This window comes from Ostrea edulis, chromosome 5 (genome assembly GCF_947568905.1).
Source record: "Ostrea edulis chromosome 5, xbOstEdul1.1, whole genome shotgun sequence".
Classification (NCBI taxonomy): Eukaryota; Metazoa; Mollusca; class Bivalvia; order Ostreida; family Ostreidae; genus Ostrea; species Ostrea edulis.
Window position 1 is genome coordinate 34,422,590 of NC_079168.1, and position 16,436 is coordinate 34,439,025.

The 16,436-nt window shown below is 35.2% G+C and overlaps 2 protein-coding genes across 4 annotated transcripts in view; one reads left to right on the top strand and one right to left on the bottom strand.

The window, feature by feature from the left end:
- Nucleotides 1-4,622: 4,622 nt before the first annotated feature.
- Nucleotides 4,623-9,241, bottom strand: LOC125652133 (uncharacterized). 2 transcript variants are annotated; one of them, XM_048881115.2, is made up of 3 exons: nt 9,118-9,241; nt 6,218-6,596; nt 4,623-5,239 (listed from the first exon to the last, which is right to left on the bottom strand). In XM_048881115.2, exons 2-3 carry the CDS (start codon nt 6,575-6,577, stop codon nt 5,027-5,029), a joined length of 573 nt encoding a protein of 190 aa, XP_048737072.1. In that variant the 5' UTR covers nt 6,578-6,596; nt 9,118-9,241; the 3' UTR covers nt 4,623-5,026. The 2 variants fall into 2 exon arrangements, with proteins under 2 accessions (XP_048737072.1, XP_048737073.1); XM_048881116.2 differs by having other exon boundaries at nt 9,123-9,223.
- Nucleotides 9,242-9,402: 161 nt separating this feature from the next.
- The window catches only part of LOC125650765 (39S ribosomal protein L48, mitochondrial-like), a 12,976-nt gene continuing 5,942 nt past the window's right edge, over nt 9,403-16,436 (top strand). Inside the window, exons 1-4 of one of the 2 annotated variants that reach the window (XM_048879289.2) lie at nt 9,403-9,459; nt 12,341-12,423; nt 12,539-12,593; nt 13,346-13,473. In XM_048879289.2, the coding sequence (XP_048735246.1) occupies nt 9,430-9,459; nt 12,341-12,423; nt 12,539-12,593; nt 13,346-13,473 (296 nt within the window). In that variant the 5' untranslated portion in view covers nt 9,403-9,429. Of the gene's footprint in view, nt 10,020-12,340; nt 12,424-12,538; nt 12,594-13,345; nt 13,474-16,436 lie in introns of both variants that reach the window. The other variant, XM_048879290.2, reaches the window with a different exon arrangement.

Consider the following 16,436-nt stretch of genomic DNA (forward strand, 5'->3'; position numbering starts at 1 on the left):
ATTAAAGAGATGTTCAAATAATTAATGATATCTTCAATTCTGAATTATTGCGCGCATTAATTGCATTGATGATAGCATTAATTCTTCAGCTGAATTGATGCGGGCTTTAATTGAATTAATGATCTCTTTAATGAATTAATGATATCAACAATTGAATTGATGTGCGCTACAATTCAATTGAAGAGAGCAATAATTGATATACTGCGCGCATTAAATCAATTGATGAGAGCAATAATTGAATTGCATGATGCGCACATTAATTCATTTGATGAGAGCAATAATTGATTTAATGCGCGCATTAATTCAACTATTTCTCTCTTCAATTGAATTAACGATATCTTTAATTCATTTGAAGAGAGCAATAATTCTTTTAGAGAGAGCAACTATATAATTAAAGGTATCTTCAAATCAACATATTCACAATTGAATTAATGATATCTTTAATTGAATTGTTGCTCTCTTTAAAAGAATTGATGCGCGCATTAATTCCTTATACAAAAGCATTGTTTGTTTCGAACCCGCGCCGACAGAGGTGAGAGGCCGTGTGATTTTGAGCGCAATGCTCTAACCACTCGGCCACGGAGGCCCGCAAAAGCATTGTAAATGATTTAAAGATATCTTCAATTGAATTAAAGAGATCATCAAATTATTTATACCGAGCTCTAAATTAATTATTGCGAGCAATATTTCTACTAAATTGATGCTCTCATCAAATTAATTGAAGAGAGCAATAATTGAATTAATGCGAGCATCAAATCTATTATTGCTCTCATTAATTGAATTAATGCACGCATCAATTAAATTGAAGAGAGCAATAATTGAATAAATGCGCGCATTAAATCAATTATAGCTCTCATTAATTCAATTGATGCGCGCATTAATTCAATTGATGAGAGCAATAATTGAATTGAAGCGCGCTTTAATTCATTTGATGAGAGCAATAATTGATTTAATGCGCGCATTAATTCAATTAAAGAGAGCAATAATTGAATTGATGATATTTTCAAATAATTGAAGATATCTTCAATTATTTGAGTTTATGTTAATTTGGCGCTCCATATACATGTATATACTTTGTGAGAGATTTGCAAATTTCATTTTTTATTATTATTATTTTTTTTTTTCAATATTATTTCCTTTTTTTTACTGGCCGATACTGTTTGGAGTAAGAAGTGTAAAAGGTTTGTTTGGACACTATTCGTTAAAGAAAGTACTTTAGTTTTGACAAAGTTTACTCTTCTGTCATGCCACGACGCAGTGAAAACCAACGTAATCGTGCTGTTGGGATGATTCAAGCTGGAATGGCACAGAATATCGTAGCAAGACACTTTGGAGTTCATTGGAACACCATCCCGTCATTATGAAGACGTTTCCAACAATCTGGTAACACTCGGGATCGACCACGTTCAGGTTGTCCTCATGTGACGTCACGTCGACAGGAAAACCGCATAAGACTTGTGCACCTTAGAAATCGTTTCCAGACAGCAAGTTTGGCTGCTCGTAGCATTCCTGGACTTCGACCAATCAGTCCAAGAACTGTGCGTAATCGTCTTTGCGAGCACAACATCAAACCAAGACGTCCAGCGGTGCGCCCAATACTGCTTTGATTAACGTCATCGTATCGCTAGACTAGCGTAGTGCAGACGACATCAGCGATTCAGAATACAGGACTGGGCCAATATTCTGTTCACTGATGAATCCAAATTTCATTTGGATAGGAGTGATGGCCGTTGTAGAGTGTATCGTCACGTTGGGTAGCGGTACCAGGACGCTTGTGTTGTACAACGTCCACAATTCGGTGGAGGTAGCGTTATGGTGTGGGATTGAATAACAACACGTGGAAGGACCCCTCCACAAATTGTCAATGGAAATCTCACCGGCGTACGCTGTCGAGACGAAATTATTCAGCGCCATGTGATACCCTTCATACAGAGACAGCAAAATCATATCACTCTGCAGCAAGACAACGCAAGGCCACATGTTGCACGTGTAGTCAGGGACTTTTTTGTTCAACAGAATGTCGATGTCTTGCCTTGGCCAGCTGTTTCCGCCGATTTATCGCAGATCGAGCACGTCTGGGATGAAATGGAACGTTTACCAAGTCAGCCGGTGACATTGGCTGATTTAGGCCAGGCTTTAACCAACATTTGGAACAACATCCCTCAAGCATTTCTGAACACTTTAGTGGTATCAATGAGGCGCCGTTGTCAAGCATGCGTGAATGCAAATGGTGGTCACACGCGTTATATAACTTTGTTAATCCAAGTTCGAATACTAGTGTCTTTCGAGTGTGCTGAAATAGACGTTATTCGACGTTAACGTTAATGGATTATGAAATGTTGTAACGAATACATTTGTTAACAGTATTACACAAAAAAAAAAATTGTTCATTGTTATTTTTTTCATATATATAAATAATGCACAATTTCTTTTTTCCTTTAGTATAGGAGTTGAAATATATCACTTTACAGAAGTCATTTTTACTTTTCCCCTGACATTTTGACAGATGATGAGGTGAAAACAAAAATTAAAGAACTAATGTTTGGCTCCGTCCCGAAACGCACTCAGCAAGTTATCAGACTAAAAGGACACCTCATGATGTATTGAATTGTAAGTAAGTAATTTTTTGTTTTAATTTTCATGTTCGCGATTATTAATTTTCAACCGGCAAAATATTGATGAGTTCGTCGTCAGTGTAAACACGCCGCCGTTTTCGTGCGTTGTTTTTTTTTGGGTTTTTTTTTTTTTTTTAGGTTAATAACATCAAAGTTATACATTCAAAATTTCTTAAATGAACATTACCTACAGAGAAAATAACCATGAAATCATTATAAAACGTTTCAAAGTAACTGGAAAATGCATGGGACGTTTCGCGCCGCAAAGAAATACGCACATTAACTCTTGATTCCCGCCTACATTTTATACTCGTATATTTTAAAAAGCTTTGCAATTTTGCTAATGAGAATGTCTAAAATGCAAAGTAGAATTCCTTAGTAATTGATTATTAACTTTAATACCAATGTTAATTAATCAATTGCTCTTAATTTCAACTCCTTTTCATTAAGGGGTAGAAAATCTGTTCCTCGAAACCGGGTTTCAAAACGTCAAATATTTTAAATGTCTTATTGATATAGATAACCATTTAATTTGTGATATTACTTTATATTATTGAGTAATGGTTAAACTTCATTTTTCACACCTTAACCTCATTTTCAATTGATCAAAGAGTGAACATTTTCACCGTGTTTTGGGATGTAAACATAAAAAATACCAGAAAAATGGCAGCAAAATGATGTCATAATTTCAATCCTATGTTATTTTGTTAAAGTGGAAAATAAAAACCGAGTTTCGTCAGAATTCTTGCACAAAATAAACGTAATTCAAAGAAAGAAAAGGATGATTGTCAATTTTGATGGGCAAATAAAGCCCTTATCATACATTACACAATCATTTTAAATACCTATAGGAAATTAGTTGATAATGTGTAGGCTGATCTAAAATCAGGATCCAGTGAAGTTAACTTTTCATTTATATAGCATTAACTTGAAGTTAACTGTCAGTTAAACTTAATGATGTCATTGTGCAACTGGCCCCAGAGCCTCAGCATGAATTGCCGAATTGTGGGATGGGGTTAGCCTCTTCTGTGGGGATTTGAGAAAAACACCTCCAGTCTAGGCGTTTCAAAAGAAAGGGAATACTCAATAGAGGGTGACAAAACACAAGGAAGGAAGAAGGGTGAACAAATTACACTCTAAAAGCAAAAAAAAAGGGGGTCTTTCATGCACATTTCTCTAGGAAGTGACCACTGCTCTAGGCACTAGAGGATTGATCCCGATGCTCATTCTGTAGAATATTAAACATACTTTTCTTTGATGCAGAGTGTGTATTGATACAGTGGTTCATATATTTTAATGATATTTTAAACATCCCCACCCCTTCATAGAACATTCTTCAAAATCTCTGGTTGTTGAAAGGATATAGAATATACATCACTGTACACAACATAAGGATTTGTGCATGAACTTCAAAATTTTCATAAAATAAAAACAGCTTTTAAACAACAACCCCCAACAACTTTTTTATACCTCCAGTTTCTATTGGGTTTTGCTGAGTGCCCTTTTCCACTAAGAACTGTCGGTTACTTTAATCTTTAAGATCTATTTTCTTCTATTGTTATTTCTGTTTAATCTCAATAACACAAAAAAAAACCCATGCATAATTAATTGCTCTACAGGCTGTAGCACATATGATCCGCAATTACATGTATAACAATCTAATTAAAATTAGATGTTGGATCCGCTCACATACTCGCTACACAAACATCTAAAAACATCCCATAGAGGGTCACGTCAGAGGTCAAATTCGGTATCACTCTAGACTTATCAGCTTCAACAAACATTCAATGATTTTGCCAGCAGTGATTTCATTGGTCAATCGAATTTGACCTCTGATGTGACCCTCTACGGAATGTTGTTAGATGTTTGTGTAGCGAGTATGCAAGCGGATCTAACATCTAATTTCAATTAGATTGCAATTATAAGTAATTAGAACGATCTCATTCTTACTTTAAAAATTAAATTAGTGATAATTAATTTAAAACAGTTTTGTAAATTGAAGCTGTGTTACAGAGTGTACTTTTTAATGGAATTTCCTGAAGATGAATTCATATTAGTATACCACCGAATATTAAGTGGCAAGAAATGAAATATACAGCACTTGGGATTTTCAAAACATTTGACGTCACAATCCATTTAGTAATATTTGGCGCTGAACAATATCCCCATCTGTGTGGCGATAGATCTTTTCAACCTGTGCTGAGTTAGTAGATGCCCATTGCACATTGTGATATCAAATGTGTTGACTGTAACAGATTAAAATCATGAATGCTGAATATTTCATTTCTGGCCTCTTAATTTTCAGTGGTCTTAATCGATTTCATAAGTTTTCCTTACAAATTGACATTCTGCTTCACAAGAAAACAATATCACATATATATATGAACAAAATGTTTCAGTTAAACCACAACTCATGAATGATCTCCAATCAGATTTTTGAGTTTATCCTTCCATTCATCCTCAGAAATATTATTTGCCCAGGGTGGAATGTTATCCTTTGGTAGATTTACGGCAGACATTGTCTTTTTGATTTGTTCAGATTGGTCCTGGTTTATTTCAATGTCTCGTTTCACTTGCTGGTTCCACAGAAGTTCACCTGGGGAAGGTCGTGGCAAATCGGGTACCTAAAGCAAATCAAGTATTCAATAAGCATATCTTGTAAAATACAAAAGTTATGCATACTCTGAATCCCATTGTCCATGGGTAAACTTTAGAGAAATGAAAGAAATGTTTTCCTTTTTAAAAAGGAACTTTTTTCATGATTTTGGAAGAGTTTTCTTTTCATTCATATGATAAACATTAAGGGAAGTTTTCATATAAATTTCAACTTTTCTGGCCCAGTGGTTCTTCAGAAGAAGATATTTGAAGATTTTCCCTATATATTTGTATATAAAACTTTGATCTCCAATTCTGACCCCATCCTACCCCCGGTGACCATGATTTGAACAAACTTGAATCTGCACTATGCCAGGAAGCTTTCATATGAAATTTCCACTTTTCTGGCCCAGTAGTTCTTGAGAAGAAGATTTTCCCTTTATATTTGCATGTAAAACTTTGATCCCCTACTGTGGCCCCACCCTACCACTGGAGGCCATGATTTGAACATACTTGAATCTGCACTATGTCAGAAAGCTCTCATATACATTTCAACTTTTCTGACCAGTGGTTCTTGAGAAGATTTTTAAATGACCCAACCTATTTTTGCATTTTTGTGATTATCTCCCCTTTGAAGAGGACATGGCCCTTGAACAAACTTGAATTTCTTTCACCCATGGATGATGTGCACCAAGTTTGGTTAAAATTGGCCCAGTGGTTCTGGAGAAGAAGATGTGAAAAGTTTACAAACAGATGGACAGACTGATGATGGACAACGAGTGACCAGAATAGCTCACTTGAGCTTTCAGATCAGGTGAGCCAAAAACTGAGAATAAGATAGTTGCATCAAAATTCTTGTACAATATACACCTGGTTTTGAAACAAAAGCATGACTTTTGATTTTAGTGGGCAAATATAGTCCTTATCATATAATTATAGTCCTTTATGACATTTTTGGATATCGCAGCATTAACTCTGAGTAGCTAGTGCAAAACCACGATATTTACCTTCATATAGGAGGGTGTGGTTCCCCCTGCAGTATGCAGTCCTGGTGGAAGTCTACTTGTTTCATCAGTAGTTGTACTTCTCTCCACTTCAGCATCCACTGAGATTCCAGTTCTTTCTCCACCTTGTTCCACTGTCATATCTGTAGTCATGTCTTCTTCATTCTCCTCATCATCTGAGTCTTCATCTGAGTCTTCTATAAATTGCTGAAGGACCTGGTACCCATCATAACCAAACTCCCCGTCCCCCTCACTGTCAGAACTATCAGCGTTGATCACCACGTCTGGGACGTCCATCATATCCACGGTTTCCTCACCATTGTTTGGTTTATCATGATCATCAGGATGAGGAATTGGTGCCATGAAATGGAATTAGGGTTTTCTGTTTAAAGTAAAAGAGAAAGTCAGTATGTGAATAATTGTTTTAATTTGAATTGGCTTTTTTTTTTTACGCTGTAAATAAATAAATTTATACTTTGCATTCAACATGTGGAATTTCAAAACTGTATCAATTTCTGCATATCAAGTCCATAAAACACTGAAAATTGCCCTCCTCCTTTCCCAGACCCTTGTCCCAATTTCCCGGAAAAGCAATATTTCCCTGTCCACCCTGATAATAACATCAACATTTGAAAGCAAAGCTGATTCAATTTAAAGTTTTTTCTCATATGCTATACTAATCTTCTCTGATATAGATATTTGTTTTCCTTCAACATTCATCAGGAACATTTAAGACTTTTCTGAAGAGAATTTGTGCCTCTCAGAAGAGGCATGACTATACAATATACTAGTACTGACTGAGCCACGGCACCACATCAGGTTTTCTTTTTGGGATAAAGATTATTAGATTGGTTATCTTATTTCTCTAGGAAAGATTGGGGTTGTCAGGTAGGCTGTTAATTCTAACCCACAGCTTTGGTTGATGTAACTTAAAAGTGGCAATTGGAGTTGAAAGCTGACAAATGCATCTGGGGTATTTATGGGTTGAATAAGACAAGCTTATTTGAAAGAAATATGGTAGACTTCCTGGTTAGTGTCTTAAAGCTATCATATGTTTATTTGCAATGTCAGATGAGCTTTAAAAACTGAGATCCTATGTTGTGGCAAGCATTGACACGATAAAGAACGCTCACTGCTACTGCCTTGTGCACCATGCATAGGTCGAATTTTGTGACACTTCTCATGTACAGTTAGTGATGTCTCAATATGAGTGAATAATTCTCACAGGACGTAAAACATATATACAAACATACATTTTTGTCAAATGACCTTCATGACAAGCAGAAGGTCATGAGTTTGACCTTGGCTACATTGAACTTGAGACATAATACAGGTAAATTTGGTTACTGTTCCTTCACCAAGCATTTGGCAGTTAGAAGTGAGAGTTGCAGGTCTTTTGGAGGGGATTTTAAAAAGAGGCTGGTGACAATATGCCATAATAAAGAAGTCTCACAGCATTGACTCTACAGCCCTGTGTGACAACCAGAGGACTAAACTTCTAAAGTTTCAAATCATAAAATCAATCAAAATCTCATATCATGTAAAGACCACTTTTTACTGAAGCAGTTCCCTAGGCTGCTTCAATAGTAGTTACAACCATGAATTCTTAGATGGGTTTGTCACATATTTTAAGTGGTAAACATGCTATATCGAAGGTGTTGCTTACTTCTGTTATACAAGTCTTTGATTAGATAAATACAATCCATTCCAGACAAGCAAAGACAAGTATAAAATTGATGCAAATAAGGGTTTCTTTTATATAACTGTGAACAATTTGAAGATTTATACGACGAAGATCTGCTTTGTTTTGCTAAATATAATATATAAATAGATCAACATGATCAATGGTATATATTTCATAAAACTGTCAGGTAAGTGGTAACTTGTTAGGTAAGCATAGGCGCTCCCCATTTAATTTCCCATATGACGAATGTTTTAAAAGTCTTATAGGTCTACTCCTCTATAAAGTTATGTGTATTTCTATATACCAGACTTCCCCTATAGTGAGATCTTCTCGCTAAAACACAGTTATCCCTCTTTAGCGAGAAAGAAAACATTACCATAAATAGGTGTTTTGGTTGAAAATAAAGGCAAATTCTGTGCCATGTTGAAAAAGTGCAACACACTCAACATGATGCAAATTGTCTCTACAAAATTAACAACACAGTCAAGAAATTTCATATCAACGTTGCTGGGTAAGAGGGAAGGAGGCTGAAATCCAATGCACATTTGAGTGTTTTTGTTTTGATTTATATATTTACAGAAGTATATCAGACATTTTAGTACTTTTTCTTCTTTTCACGTGTTACAGGAAGAGATGTACCCCAAGGTTGTACAGGATATATTTACTCTCACTAAAGAGGTATAATCGCGTTTTCGCGAGAATATCTCGCTATAGGGGAAGTGTTCCCAACCTAACTGATTGACAGAATACTGGGGCGCATTTTACAAAAGAACTTACGACCACAGGCCTCTGAATTTCTATCAATAAGCCGTTATATGATTAATCAGAGTGATATATATACCCCTTCTATATATAAATACACCAGGTATGCAACGACTTTATTGTATTTATATATAGAAGGGGTATATATATCACTCTGATTAATCATATAACGGCTTGTTGATAGAAATTCAGAGGCCTGTGTTACGACCAACTTTACATACTGAACTTTTCTAGTTTATTGTAAGATCCTTCAATCCAAATTCAAAATATTTTTTAAAATGTTGAAAATTAAGCCTCAGAAAACTTTTACTTCATTTACTCAAAGTAATATTACTGGGTAATATAATTTAAGACTTGCGACCCTGTTTACTAAAGTCGACCTCCCCTTGAAGAATGACATCACTGTCTATATCCATCTTAACCGTCACACTAAGACTACGTAAAACAAACTACAAACCTTACGGAAACGGTATTATCACGTTGGCCTAAAACAAACAGCACCAAATTGATGTAGAAAATTTCAAAATACGTAAACTCTTGAAAATGAAAGTAGGTTTTACAAGACAATTCTTTCCATATATATTCGTATATTTCAAGTATTTAACATTATAAGCTATGTTTGACATATATAAACTTAAAACAAGAGCGCGATTTATCGCTAATTATTGCTGTTATTATAATCATATCATAAATATTCACGAATAGTTATCCAACATCGCACTTATATTTACACGAATATTCTACGTATAACTTTGTGACAGCATAAAACATGGGCCATGTCTTCAAAACGTCTGCTCAGGCAAGTCACGTAATTCATGATTTCAGGGATTTAGCGTTGTAGTAAAGTAGGCCTAATAAAATATCTATATATTAAGATTTTATTTATTTGGGTCGTGTCTTTTTTTCGTGTCAGTTTAGTTTCATTTTATTTATAAAATCAATCATTTGATGTGATGAGGAAATTCCAGTTGATCTAGATTAGAGGCGAAAGCTTGTAATATGTAGCCGATGTAGAAATGGCATATTTGTCACAGGTATTTATTTCATACATGGATCAACCCCTCCTTATTAGCAAGGAGGTGTGACCCATGTATGAAACAAGTGCTATTGATATGAATATCTGCTTTGGTCAGGTTGGGAACACCTCGCCAAAGAGGGATGGCGAGAAATAAACATGACCATAAACAGGGGTTTTGGCGTATTTATTGAAAATAATGGCAAATCCCATACAACGCTGAATAAGTGCGACGCACACTCAACATGATGGAAATTGTTTCTGTGAAATTGACAACATAGTCAAGAAATTGCATATCAAAGTTACTGCGTAAGAGGGAAGCAGTCTGCAATCCAATGCATATTGTGAGTGTTTTTGTTTTGATTAATATATTTGCAGAAGTATCGGACATTTTAGCACTTTTTCTTCTTTTCATGTAAAACACTAAGAGATGTACTCCACGGGAGTTTTTCTTGGTTGTACGGGATATATTTACTCTCGCTAGAGAGGGATAATCGTATTTTAGCGAGAATATCTTGCTCTAGGAGAAGTGTTCCCAGCCTGTTGATCAAGTACTCCAGCACAATCTCTTGATTTAGCTATATAGCTTGATTAAGTTTAGATTGAATTACAATGAATTTCTTAAGTGCAGTGGTAAAGCCAAAAAGTTGCATAATAATTTTGAAAACATGTTTCTACTTTGAACTAACCTCAACACTATTCTATATTATAGACTAGCTATGTAAATAAGGATAAAGGATATGAAAGCGTAAATTTTGTTTATATCAGCCGTTGGTATACATTAAACTGACCATACCAAGAATAACATTTGTTGGAATAAGGCCATTAAATTAAATATGAAATTATTTTTTATTTCTTCTTCCGCATGAGTGATACTTTAATCAAAGAAAGATGGTGATTATCAATTTTTGTTTGAGCTATTTTATTTAATAATATCAAATACTCATAAACTTGATAAAATTGTGTGTCCCAGTAGTTTGGGTGGTTGTATGATGTCTGATAATCATCCTTTAGGCAATATGATGAAGGCAGCGATAAGCATTTGTACCCACTGAGTGTGGATGAAAGTATGTTTTGCGTCTCACTGTGTGTAAGAATTCCACACAGGGAAAGAACTATTGGGCAACTCAGAAATTGCTTATTAGAGTTCATAACAATACTATGTGACAGTTTAAGATTTGTAGAGGACAGTATAAGAGGGAACTTGTACCGCCTTGGTAGTGAGCTGGCTTTTCTAGTGATGTGGTAGAGGCTCTCTCTTGATCACACAAGTTAAGCAACGGTGAGCGTGATCAGCTCTTGGCTGGGTGACCGCTACACATTACAAATTGATGGCAGTGTAGTGACTATGGTGTTTGGCGGGAGGCCTGCTTCAGGTAGTCTCTTCGGAGCTCTTGGTACGGACGTGGATTCATCCAGGGACGACAGTGGTTGTCATTAGGAATGGCGGATGCTGTTACGAGCAGGTCCCAAGCTCTCAGAGAGGACTCGTGCTAAGCTTCGGGACAAAGCTTCCCTGAGCAAGGGGAAGTGTAGTGAACAGAATAAGAGAGAACAAATACTGCCTCACTAGTGAAGTAGCTTTTCTAGTGATGTGGTAGGGTCTCTCTTTTGATCATGCAAGTTAAGCAACGGCGAGTGTGATCAGCACTTGGCTGGGTGACTGCTACAGATTTCTCATGAAAAGAGAATTTCTTTTGTGTTGTTAACTGTTCACTACCCTGTGTGCATTGAAGCATAGAAAAGTATGATGGCATTACAATGTGTGACCTGATTGCCAATCCATTATTCTGTTGATTCTCATTGATTTTTATTCTATTCTGAAGATTGGATAACTGCTGCTCAACAACTTAATAATCCTAAACATTTGACAATTGTAAATCAAAATTTTTCCTAAGGGACTTAGTTTAAGAATTATATTTTGTTTACAATGTATTGTACGGACTTCAAGGATGAATTATATTCATTCAGTGAAATTTGACTTTTATGGTTTTAGAAATTAATTTGATAAAAGATTGAAATAGCTAAATCAAGCTATTTCAAATAGCTATATAGCTAAATCAAGAGATTGTGCACGACCTGTTGATTTACACTTAAGTGGTGTTAAGTATTGAATAGTTATTTATAGGTGGTGGTAGCTTGCAATAATTTAATTATCCATTTTTTTTATGACCAAGGCCATATGTCTACTTTAGCATGCTAGAGGTTAATTCATGGCGAGATACTTTTGACCTTAACAATAACCTTTCACCCACTTACTAAAATTTATTTTTACAACTTTTGAACTATAAGTGAGAGTGTTGGCTTTGATATTTATCAGGTTGAGATCAAGGCCTTTTCCAATGGTATATCGATACTAGAAATTTACAACCATGGGACAACCATTGGCTTTCCTATTGCTGGGCCATTCAAGTTTCACACATCTTGTTTTATTTTCATAAGAGAATAAAAGATTTCTGCATTTGGTTAAAAGTCATAGTTGGTCAGGGAAGTGAAAATTTATTTTATCTTATGGGAGCGCATTCTCAGGATAGTCCTTTAGATTAGAGATAAACAGTACACTTCAAAAGTAAAAGGGTATCTAGGTACACTGTACTTCATACTCTTTGTTAATCAGTGTTCCAGAATCTTGCATTATTGATTTGGTGGGTTTTTGTATTAACAGATGAGAAAGGTATTACACACATTTTCATCTGAATTAAAGAAGACTTTGTGCAAGCGATGCCAAAACAGCATACATCATCAAAGGTGAGTTCTACGGTGTCATCATAGTGATATATTGTGTCTCTCTCTCTTTCTCTGATACACATTTTATAGTTTATTAAGTTAGGTATTCTTAATAAGACTGTCTTGTTTTAAACAGGAAATGGTTTACAACAGGTCCAAAACTTTTTGGTGTCTGGGAACCTGAGGGTCTGGTAAGTCACACCTGGGTCCTGACTTAGAAATGGCAAAACATTAGAAATTTGTTCTTGATACCGTGTTGCTTTATGATCTGTCATTATTATCAGCTAAGATGATTCTAAAAAATCTTTGGCATGTCAGCAAGAAAGTAGTGTTTATGAACTAGGAGGTTATGCTTAACATAAGGTATTTGGAAAAGCTTAAGATAATAGAGAATGGCTTTATTTCCACAAATCATAACGCTGCAATGCAAGGATTGTCAAAGCTCTCTCTTTAAAATACATAATACAAACATTGCTTTTGACATTTTGTTATGATCCTCAACCAAGATCAATTGGAATAGATGACAGTAACACCTTGGTGGCAATATAAACCGGGGGGGGGGGGGGGGGGGGGGGTCTGTCATGTTGCAGAGCAGGGATTGCTCATTCTTAACACAGTGGATGCTTATGACAACATCATATGCCATTGCCTTGAAAGTTTACATGATGAAGGTCACATGGATGAGGGCAGTCATTTTTCAGGGATTGTAGAAGTTTGGTTGACAAAATACTACATATAATAGTGCGCAATCATCGAACCATTGAACAAGCTGCATAGGTTACATTACTTATATGAAGCAAAATGCAGACAGTTTAGAAACTAGATGGAATGTAAAAAATCAAGCACTAGTTTACTTCAATCTGATTAAAATCTGATCCTATGATCCACTCACATAGATCACTACAATAGTGTAATGAGATTGTAGTTTACTTTGTAATTTTAGGATGAACCAAAGATAGGGCAGTACCAGAACATCGACATTCAGCTGAGAGGATATGATTATGCAGTCTTAGAATACCACTGTCAATTCTTAAAGTCACTTAGTTCCACAATGGCCCAGAACATGACTGTGTAAGTCATTATTATCAGTCAGTTGTAAACATACATGTACAGAATATTACACACAGTGTTACAAACTGAAGGACCTGTGTGTTGAAATTTTGTTATATTATAATTATGGATTTTATATTTTCATGTGCCGTTATTATATTTTGGGTCATGAAGAAACTTTATACAAAATTCTTGATGTAATCTTAATGAACTTTTTGCAATTTGGCAGTGAAGGTAATTCCCCAGACCACGTCAAATAACGCTAGAAACGCTAGAAATGTTCTTCATGAGTCAAGAATGTTATCACACATTCAACAAACCCGATGACATTTTGGTGAATTTTGTAGACCGTATTAGGACTGATTGTTTGAAAGCAAATAACAAAAATTTAGAATTATAAAAAAAAAACCAAACATACGAATCGCAATAATACAAACAACCTGGTTTTATACAGCACAACGCTCTGGAGAGAAAATGCTTATAGTTATATACATCGCAAAGTTGTAAACTCTCCATACACATTGCGTTATGACACACAGTCGTTCAGTAATTCCCGTGAGATTTCTGCAAATATTACAGATTATGATGTTAAATTGTGTTGCCAACTCTCAATGTATCTATTGTAGGCCATTTCTTCTGTGCGATTTCTGATCATTAATGATGGATAGAAATATCGAATCTCCTATTCAACAAAATGCTAATTTTTGTGTGCTACATGTACTGACAGTCACATATTTTTGTTATGTTTTCCTTATAATTTATTTAAACCTGAAAGAATATGATCGATGTTGTCATGATCTAAATAAAATATATGCATAATCTAAAGCTATACTGACATTGTAACCCCTCTTGCAAATTTTTTATATGTACAGTGGAGCCTCGTTAATCCGGACACTTTGGTTCCCAGCAAAATCGTTCGGATAAATGAAGCGTCCGGATAATTGAATCGCATATTTTCTAGCTTTGCATAAGTAGCCAATATGTGCCTACTTTATTGATGCATAGTGAATTAAACACATTCTATCATTGGATTTAACCATTTGTATTAGGGCTATTCCAGAAATAAATACATGGGGGGGTCAGGAGGCACCTTTTTGTATATACCAAGCACCCATAAAAAAAAATAAAAAATTACCCCATGACCCATCAAATTAATAAACTCATTTTACAATGACCCATCTAATAAAAAAAAAAAACTAAACAGACCCACCACAAAAATATTTTTAAAAATGAAAACGGTACAAATCTCGCGAGGTTTTCGGGACAAACATTCTAGTCAATGACGCGGTAATGCCTGTGCGACATTGTATCACAGTAGTTCTGAAGAAACGATGTCACATCAACAATCAAAGGCATCTATGACGGGAATGTTGGAAAGATTGAGAGTCCAAATGATGCTATTATCATGAAATGGGTATGGATATGTTTTTCCACGAATCATTCGTCTTCTAATGGAGCCCGCGCCCGGAGGCCTCTATCACCATCACACCGACTGATAAATATAACGCATCCGTACCCTCGTATAAATTAACTAAGGTTTGCCTATTTTTATTAGAAAACGGAATACCTATTGGTTTCAAAATATTCCCAAAATCGATGCACTGTAAACTGTAATAATCTACAGAACAGAGTTCGCCGCCATCACGTCCAAAGGGACCCTACTAATCGCGCCTCTAATTTGAAGAGTGCCGTAATGGAAAGTTATGCGCTGCAAAGAGTTACAACTCGAATAGTTCTATGTTACTTCCGATTTCCGATTTCGAAAGCAGTATTTCGAAAGCACGTTTTCAATTTTCCCTCCGACGTTTTGTAACCAACAGACAAGAGCGACAATAAAAATATTCTGAAAACTCAACACCCACGTGGCACAAAATAAATCAATAGAAACTACCCACTACCCATAATAAATATTTTTTTAACAGTCCAACCACGGACCAATTAAAATATGAAAAAATACGACCACCCACACAAAAAAATATCGTTTGCCGCCCGACCCCCCCATTTGATCATTTCTGGAACAGCCCTTAGTAAATAAATTATGATAATATTAACATTTACATGTATTTCAAAGCACTAAAATTTAATGTACGTGTTCAGTGTATTTGCCTGTGCTTACATTGTACATACATATGATCCCTACAAATAAATATACAAAACTGTGTACTGTATGCACTAAAACAAATAATGAAGCACTTTATGTAACTATAAGTAATTAAATCATTAGTAACTAACATAATCATTTACACTTCAATCATTTCATCACACTTTTACTTCTTAAAGAGGCCGGTAATTTCCATCTGTCACGATTCACGGGTTCGGCGGTCTGTTAAAACAATCTTCATCGTCCAAAGTTGATATAAGAATTTCGTAATTATCATGTCAGTTGACAACATTCTTTAACCAAAATTCAATCTGCCAGAGTTTATATTTCTTATTCTATAATTATCCAAGACAATATCAGGAGAACAAAATCATTTAAGCTCGTAATATCAAGACCTACTACTGCTTTGATCTAGTCACGCGCACCTATTATTTTCATGATGCGATAATAACGGAACAAAACTCGGGTGAAACTAACATTACAGGTACATACAGAATTTAATTGTCATTTTCCTTAAAATGGTAATTTTCTCACTTCTACGCAGAGTTTAAAAATTCGAAAGCAATAAAGCTCCACAACATCGTAACAAGAATCAATCGTACACAGGTACATTCTACATGCGTGACATTCTAAACGTTAAAAACTTTTTCTACATATACATGTGCATGAACATACATGTATATTTCACGCCAATCAACAGTATAAAATCCAGAATCTAGAAGTATAATCTACACTCTTTAGATTTGAATAAGCCGATATCAATTTACGAATCAGTAGAACTGATACGTGTAGCAGTTCAAAAAATTATCATTACGGCATGATGTTTAATTTATGAATACTATTAGGGTATTGATCAAGATATAAAATAATATGCTACAGATTT